We start from the raw sequence: 8,944 nt of genomic DNA on the forward strand, positions 1-8,944 counted from the left end.
TTTGGTTTCGGATTAATCGTTTGGATATTTTGAATTTTCGAATTTAAGTCTATATAATTAAGTTGAGATATTTCTTCTTCTTACAAAATTGAATATCCAAATAAAGTATTCATGTAAATTGCCTAAAAAGTTTATCATTCTCACTGCAATCATTCAAATAAAGTTTTCAAGTAATGAAATCATCATCAAGAAATGCAATAGATATATTAATAAGGCCGATAAGAAGTAGTAATAGTAAGGCCATGTCCAAATAGAAAATGTTCTGACATTAGTTTAGTAATTAGTATTGAATATGTGAGATAATATCTAATGGCTGGGGAGTTGGACTTATTATATTGTATATGGATAATGGATTAAATATAAAGTATATCCAAAAATCTCTATTACCAAATCCAACATACAATCCGAAATCCAAAATTTTAAAAACTAAGTCCGTAATCAGAAGAATTAAACTAACACTCCGAAAAAATTGGATTTTGGTTTAGATTTTAGGTTTGCCCAGACAATTTCCACCCCTAAAATGTAGAATCAAATTACTGTCCATCGATTGAAGCTGTGTGAAAATCGTGTTACCCCCTCTAACTCTGTGTGAAAAATCAAATTCCTTCTCAATTTTTCAACTATAGACTTTTCTTCCCCTTCCATTCTAAGATATTTATTGAATTTTCTCTTTATATTACCAACCACTATTAGAAATCAGGTGATTTTTGTCCAAGGTTTTCCTACCGAAGTCGGTCGGAAATAAAAGTATTTGGTCGTAAAAGTCAACAAAAATTGCCTGACAGCAAAAAAATAAAATTCCGACCGATTGGTCAAATATTTGGCCATGCTTTAAATTATGTACAAAAATAATTATTTATCAAAAATTTACCAAATTTCCGACCGAATTCGGTCGGAATGTTTGAATTTTTTGTTTCCCGCACAAGACAAAAATTATATATATTTAATTAACCAATAGAAATAATTATAATTCAATATTTCTGACTGAATTCGGTCGGAAAACGCTTTTATACAAATTAAATTATAAATTTAATAATATTTGTGTGGATAAATAATAAAGAGGTTTTAAATAAATATTATTTAATACTTATATCTATACACTATACTATACAATGCTATATATATATACATCTTAATATAGTATTATATTCGATATAATATAGCTTATATATATAAGCTATATTTAATATACTATACTATACTATACTATACTATATAGATATCTTAATATAGCTAATGTTATATCGAATATAACTTATATACTATATGTCACGACCCGGATTTTCCACCCTCGGGAATCGTGATGGCGCCTACTAGTGAAAGCTAGGCAAGCCAACCATTTGGATTATTTACCTTTTTCCCATTTAAAATCCTTTAACCATTAATGGCCAACGTTATATAAACAGCGGAAATAAAAGCAGAAATGTACAGTTAAGGATGGGAGGGGAAACATGCTGTGGGGACATCGAATAATAACAGAAGAACAACAAGTAAATACAAGGATCACCACATTTCAATTGAAGATAGGAGGGGGGAATCATGCTGCAGGGTACAACAAGTATCAATAGAAAACCAACAGTTAAATGTAGAAAAATCATAACTCAGTTATCAATAAAAATCAGGAAATCAAAGACAAGTGCACGACATCATCCTTTGTGCTTTAACACTCTCTCACAAATAACATCCACGGCATCACCCTTCGTGCTTTAACACCCTCTCACAAATATCATGCACGACATCACCCTTCGTGCTTTACGCTCTTCCTCGCCCAAGAAACAATCACAAAGCAATTGGGCAAAGGAATCATTAACATCACAGTAAAATCAAGTAACAACAAAAAATCAGTAAATAAACGTAAAGAGCACCATAACTCAATTATCAGCAAGAATCAAGAAAATCAAATAAGTGCACGGCATCACCCTTCGTGCTTTTTCTCTCGTCCTCACCATAAGAATCAATATAATCTGCACGGCATCACCCTTCGTGCTTTTACTCTCGTCCTCATCATAAAATCAATATAATCAGCACGGAATTGTACATCGTGCGGCACGACATCATCCTTCGTGCTTTTACACTCTTCCTCACAAAATCATACACGGCATCACCCTTCGTTATTTAACACTCTCTCACTAAAACAATGCACGGCATCACCCTTCGTGCTTTAACACTCTTCCTCACCCAAAACAATGCACGGCATTACCCTTCGTGCTTTAACACTCTTCCTCACCCAAACAATAATCACAAGATATAAGGGCAAGGAAATAAATGAAATCACAAAAAAATCCCAAATAGGCGCAACCCTGATCACTGGTGCGAATTTCACAACGATCACGGGCATAAACCGACAGACTGTAGGTTGCTACAAGGTGAATTTGATCATCTATTAAAGCAAGAGTGTCTCACTGAATTATTCAGTGAGAGAGGTAAGCAAGCATATATGTTTCGTGCGGCACGACATCACCCTTCGTGCTTTTTCTCTCGTCCTCACCATAAGAATCAATATAATCTGCACGGCATCACCCTTCGTGATTTTACTCTCGTCCTCATCATAAAATCAATATAATCAGCACGGAATTGTACATCGTGCGGCACGACATCATCCTTTGTGCTTTTACACTCTTCCTCACAAAATCATACACGGCATCACCCTTCGTGATTTAACACTCTCTCACTAAAACAATGCACGGCATCACCCTTCGTGCTTTAACACTCTTCCTCACCCAAAACAATGCACGGCATCACCCTTCGTGCTTTAACACTCTTCCTCACCCTGATCACTGGTGCGAATTTCACAACGATCACGGGCATAAAACGACAGACTGTAGGTTGCTACAAGGTGAATTTGATCATCTATTAAAGCAAGAGTGTCTCACTGAATTATTCAGTGAGAGAGGTAAGCAAGCATATATGAAGAACAGGCAGGAGCCCCCAAAACCACCTTCTCCTAAAAGGACCATTAATGTGATAAGTGGAGGTGAAGACATCAATGGTGTGACGTACACAGCAGCCAATAAAGTCTCCAAAGTCACAATTACCTACGGGAAGCGGGTGCGACATGTCTTAGAGGAAGAAAGAATTATGTTTGATGATGCAGACGCGGATGACATATTATCCCCACATAACGTTGCACTGGTAATATCTTTACTTGTACATGATACTCTTATTTTACTAAGAGTACTACGTGTGATGCAAGCCGAAGATAAATTAATACCAAAGGCGCATACTCTATCTGGATTTGACAATTCCAGTGTAGTGACGAAAGGGGAAGTAATACTTACAACATTCGCAGAAGGAGTTGTCAAGGATATAAAATTTCAGGTGGTAGATATGGAGATGGCTTACAATATGATCCTTGGGAGACCATGGATCCACGAGATGGATTTCGTTCCGTCAACCTTGCACCAAGTTATTAAATTTCCATCACCATGGGGAATATGTCAAATCCGTGGGGATCAACATACATCCAGAAGCATCAATTCTGTAGCAGATTCAAGTACGGGAAACGAAGAAAAATAGCAATTACCTAATCCAGTTGAGGGTATCACAACACAAACCTCAACTGAACAAGGACGAACAGACATGGACTCAAGGCCAGATGCCATTCAAGAACCAGAAGAAAATGAAAATATCAAAACAACGATTGAAGAACTGGAAGCTGTAATATTATTTGCACAATGGCCTGAAAGGAAAGTCTACGTAAGGGCCAATCTAAGCCAAGACATGAAAGGTAAGTTGATTGAATTTTTAAAAACTAACGTGGATTGTTTTTCTTGGTCTCACTCTGATATGACATGAATACCACCGGAGGTAATGACTCACAAATTAAATGAAGACCCATCATATCCCCTTGTCAAACAAAAGAAGAGAAAGCAAGGAACTTTCAAAAATCAGATGATTCAAGATGAGGTTCAAAAATTATTAAAGATTGGATCTATCCATGAGGTAAAGTATCCTAATTGGTTATCCAATTCTGTTGTGGTACCGAAGAAGAATGGTAAGTGGCGAGTTTTTGTAGATTACACAGACCTTAACAAAGCTTGTCCTAAAGATTCTTTTCCATTACCACATATAGATCAACTAATTGATGCTACTGCAAGACATGAATTGTTAAACTTTTTAGATGCGTATTCAGGATACAATCAGATCAAAATGGATCCAATAGATGAAGAAAAACTTCATTTATAACAGACAGGGGGACTTACTGTTATAAAGTAATGCCTTTTGGTCTCAAAAATGCTGGTGCAACCTATCAAAGACTAGTGACCAAAATGTTCCAAGAACAATTGGGAAAAACAATGGAGGTTTACATAGATGACATGCTCGTTAAAACTCAACATTCAGGGATCATATATCGCACTTGTCTGATACGTTTCAGGCCTTGCGGAAATTCAATGTGAAATTAAATACGGAGAAATGTGCATTCGGTGTTGCATCAGGTAAGTTTTTGGGTTTTCTTGTTTCTAACCGTGGTATTGAATTGAATCCCACACAGATTAAGGCCATTGAAGAAATTCCTGACATGCTTACAAGTAGAAAAGAAGTGCAGAGGTTGACAGGAAGAATTGCAGCCTTGGGGAGATTCATTTCTAAATCATCAGAAAAATGCTTTAAGTTCTTTTCAGCTCTTAAAAAGCAAGATCAGTTCGAATGGACTGAGGGATGTCAGCAGGCACTCAAACATTTGAAGGCATACCTGTCAAATCCGCCATTATTCGCAAAACCAAAGGCTGGGGAACTATTGCTCATCTACCTTGCTGTCTCAGAAGTAGCGGTAAGTGTTATTTTAGTCCGTGAAGACCAAGGTAAACAATCTTCGATCTATTATGTCAGCAAATTTTTATTAGATACGGAGACGCGGTATCCTCAGTTAGAAAAGCTAGCACTTGCATTAATCATGGCATCTAGAAAATTAAGGCCTTATTTTCAATGTCATCCTATCACTGTAGTAACTGCTTATCCATTACGCAATATATTACATAAGCATGAGTTGTCAGGTAGGTTAGCCAAATGGGCTAAAGAATTAAGTGAATATGACATCGCATACCAGCCTAGAACCGCGATAAAATCTCAAGTGTTAGCAGATTTTGTGGCTGATTTTAGCCAAGGAATGCAATTGGAAGCAGAAAAAGAATTACAAGTGTTCAACGGCTCTAATCTGGAAATTTGGACCTTATTCACTGATGGTTCCTCTAATGTGAAGGGTGCAGTCTTGGGAATTGTTTTGGTACCACCTACGGGTGAAACCATTCGACAAGCCATTAAATGTCATTCTATAAATAATAATGAGGCAGAGTATGGAGCTGTGATTGCAGGTTTAGAACTAGCACGAGAACTCAGCATTAATCAGATTATGATCAAAAGCGATTCATAGCTCGTAGTTAATCAAATGTTGGGGACTTATACGGCCAGGGAAGCACGGATGCAGCAGTACTTAGAGAAGGTACAAGATCTAGTCAGGCAATTCCAAACCTGGAAAGTTATGCAAATATCAAGAGATAAAAATGTCGAGGAGGACGCCCTAGCCAATCTCACATCTGCAGCAGACGTGGCAAGCAATGAAAATGCTTCCGTAATTCATTTGTTTCATTCAGTGCTCGATCCAGACAAAAATGATTTAGTTTTTAATAACTTAACCTGGGATTGGAGGAGCGAGATTTTTGCTTTTTTACAGTATGGAACCGTCCCTGAAGACAAGAAAAAAGCTCACGGGCTTCGAAAAAGGCTGCTCGATATTGTTTAAAGCAAGGCAATATTTATCGAAAAATGTTCGGTGGACCCTTAGCAAGGTGACTCAGGCCTTCACAGACGGAATATGTAATGAGAGAGATACACGAGGGGCATTGTGGAAATCACGCCGGAGGAAGATCACTAGTAAGAACCATGATTAGGGTAGGTTATTACTGGCCTAAAATGGAAGAAGAAGCGGAAAATTTTTGTGGCTAAATGTGATAAGTGCTAAAGATAAGGTAATAACATGCATAGACTTGTAGAGCTGTTACATCCGGTCATTGCACCATGGCCATTTATGAAATGGAAAATGGATATTGTAGGTCTACTACCACAAGCAAAAGGACAGGTAAAATTCTTGCTTGTACTTACTGACTGTTTTACTAAATGGGCGGAAGTAGGAGCATTCAATTAGGTGCGAGAAAAAGAAGTTAGAGATTTCATTTGGCGAAATATCATATGTCGATTCGGTGTGCCAAAGGAAATCGTGTGTGATAATGGCCTTCAATTTATAAGCGCACAAATTACAGAGTTTTTCAAAGTTGACAGATCAAAAGGATTACATCCACACCTTATCATCCGTTGGGTAATGGACAAGCTGAGTCAACAAACAAAGTCATTATAAACCATTTAAAGAAGCGTTTGGAGGAATCCAAAGGTAACTGGCCAGAATTGTTACCTAGGGTTTTATGGGCATACCGCACAACAACAAAAACAAGTACGGGAGAAACACCATTTTCATTGGTTTATGGAGCTGAAGCTTTAATTCCAGTTGAGATAGGAGAGCCAAGCACAAGGTTTACACCAGCGTCAGAAGAGTCTAATGGCGAAGAAATGCGCATAAATCTTGATCTACTTGAAGGAAAAAGAGAAGCTGCATTAATAAGAATGGCAGCAAAAAAAAGGTCATAAAATGATACTACAATCGAAAAGCACGCCTAAGATTGTTCAAGATTGGGGACTTCGTGCTCAAAAAGGTTTTTCAATCTACGAAGGCAGCCAATGCGGGAAAATTGAGTTCAACCTGGGAAGGACCCTACAGGATTCATGGTATTGCAGGAAAAGGAGCATACGAACTGGAAACGATAGATGGCAAGATACTACCTTCACACTGGAATGCCGTTCATCTGAAGAGATACTATTTCTAACGAATACCCACGGTCAGGTATCCATATTTTAAAATTTTATTTTTGAATTGGTAATATTTTACTAACGATTTTAGATAATAAGCAAAAAAGCTAGCCCATACTAAATGATGAATCACGACCTGCAAGGCACGTGGAATAAATTAAAATTCCCAATCTAGGGTTACAACTATTCTGATAGAAATTCAGACGGGTTAAGCAGTCTTCATCTATAATCGCACCTCCGATTCCTGTGTGTTTTTCCTTTTCAGGAAAAGGACCAAATGAGAGGAACAATCAAGTGCTCGAGACTTCATACTTCAACACTCAAACACTTGGGGGACTATATAATATATGTGTATGAAGAAGGCAAAGAAGATTGTGAAATAATCAAAGTTCAAGCCTGAGAAGTTTACTCATTGAGTGAGAGCAAAGTCACAAGCTAAAGCTAAAGAAAAACCTTATCATAGTTAGAGTAAAGGCAATGTACTGAAACGGGTTATAAGTAAAAACCTTGTATTCATTTTCTTTTTTGAAATCTGTTATAAGGAAAATAGTTGTGAGAAAGTTATATAAGTAATTCAAATACATGTAAAGTGTTATTTAAAACTTGACAAATTTCAAATAAAAACTTGTCAAAGTTATTCCAAAAAACATGTGTATTCCTATTTCTTTTGTCGTATACTAATATCATTATGAAGTTGAGACGTCTTCTTCATTAAGTGTCGAATATAAAAGGGTCCTCTTTTATAAAATTCATGATTAATTCAAGTATTGATGAAGTTAACAGAAGCATTTTTGAAGAATAAAAATGCAAGTTATTCAGTAAGTCCTTAAAAATAAAGGCAAGAATAAACAAAGTAGAAGTTCAAATAGCATCAGGAACTTCTTAATATTAAAGAGTTTAGACTAAGTTTGAACTTAGTCATAAACCAAAAGTTGTTTATACGAAGTGCCCCATAAAAGGACTGGGGACTTAACGTTTCCAACAAACCCTTAAAAAGATCAAGGATCACAATCACATACCACCAAAAAAAAGAAAAAAAAAAGGAATTCAAACAACATAAACTTTTCATTGAGAAGATGAAGGGACTGAAGCAGGGTCATCAGCAGCAACGGGCTCAACTTGACTTGAAGGAGTGGGGATACCCGTATTATCTTCAACATTTTCAGAAACTTCAGCCACGGGAGAAGAAAAATCTTGGTTCTGCTGAGTCTTCTCAATAGTCTCTTTGAACTTGGCTAACTCAGATTCCAAATTAAAATTCTCCTGGCTAACTTCAACAAGGGTATCATGGCGAGAATTTAAAAACTCCCACATCACTTCAATGGAAGTTTTATCTTTAAGGATCTCGTAATCTCTTTCCCAGTCAACAATTTCATTTCTTAACTTTTCATTTTCAGCCAAGGCAGATTCATAAGAACTTTGAAGAGAAGCGTGGGAACTCTCTAAAAAGCAAACCTTATCAGAGGATACCCGGAGGTCTTCTTGAGTTTGAGTCAAATTCTACACGAGTTCACTAGCATATGCTTCTTTTTCACTCAAGAGAGCTCTTAACTCTCTAATTTCTTCACTTGCCTTGGACAATTGCTTGGAAAAAGTGGTTTCCAGACGAGCCTTTTCCTTACTTGCTTGATTTGAAGAAGATTTTTCAACTGCCAATTCTGAAGTCAAAGCCCGCACCTGCTGCTCTAAGGTACTTTTACTTTCTTTTAAAGTTTCCATGTCGATCTGAAGACTTTCACACCGTTCCTTCCAATTATCAAGTCACACACTAATTGCTCTGAGGGGGTAACCCTTTTCATCATCTCCGTGCCAATTAGATTGACCTAGAAAAAAGAGACGGGAAAAAGTAAGAATCCTAAAGATAGAAAAATGACAAAGTAAAGCTTAAAAAAGGAATACCTTTAAAGAAGCATGCATTATGTCATTCATCAAGATACAGAATTATGGCTATCAAGCTTAGCTCTCTCAACTGGACCAATCAAAGGCTTTAGCCACACGTCAACTTGACCTGATTTCCTTAAAAGGTTACCCTCAGTGGGGACTTCAATGGTCACTCACCTCATAGCATCATTCCTACTTGAAGAAC

At 37.0% G+C, this 8,944-nt stretch overlaps 2 protein-coding genes across 2 annotated transcripts; both read left to right on the forward strand.

Moving 5' to 3' along the window:
- Positions 1-2,907: 2,907 nt before the first annotated feature.
- Positions 2,908-3,516, forward strand: LOC138882664 (uncharacterized). The gene has a single exon (XM_070163272.1). It carries the CDS (start codon positions 2,908-2,910, stop codon positions 3,514-3,516), a length of 609 nt encoding a protein of 202 aa, XP_070019373.1.
- A 1,870-nt stretch (positions 3,517-5,386) lies between these two features.
- LOC138882665 (uncharacterized) lies at positions 5,387-6,639 on the forward strand. Its single transcript, XM_070163273.1, has 2 exons — positions 5,387-5,569; positions 6,277-6,639. Exons 1-2 carry the CDS (start codon positions 5,387-5,389, stop codon positions 6,637-6,639), a joined length of 546 nt encoding a protein of 181 aa, XP_070019374.1.
- The last annotated feature ends 2,305 nt before the right edge of the window (positions 6,640-8,944 follow it).

This window comes from Nicotiana sylvestris, chromosome 12 (genome assembly GCF_000393655.2).
Source record: "Nicotiana sylvestris chromosome 12, ASM39365v2, whole genome shotgun sequence".
In the NCBI taxonomy this organism is placed as follows: Eukaryota; Viridiplantae; Streptophyta; class Magnoliopsida; order Solanales; family Solanaceae; genus Nicotiana; species Nicotiana sylvestris.

Excerpts from the sequence above, each read along its gene's own strand:
- LOC138882664 (XM_070163272.1), top strand. The coding sequence starts at position 2,908 with ATGAAGAACAGGCAGGAGCCCCCAAAACCACCTTCTCCTAAAAGGACC.
- LOC138882665 (XM_070163273.1), top strand. The coding sequence starts at position 5,387 with ATGTTGGGGACTTATACGGCCAGGGAAGCACGGATGCAGCAGTACTTA. Across the intron at positions 5,570-6,276 it reads CAAGCAATGAAAATGCTTCC|ATCAAAAGGATTACATCCAC; the intron begins GTAATTCATTTG and ends CAAAGTTGACAG.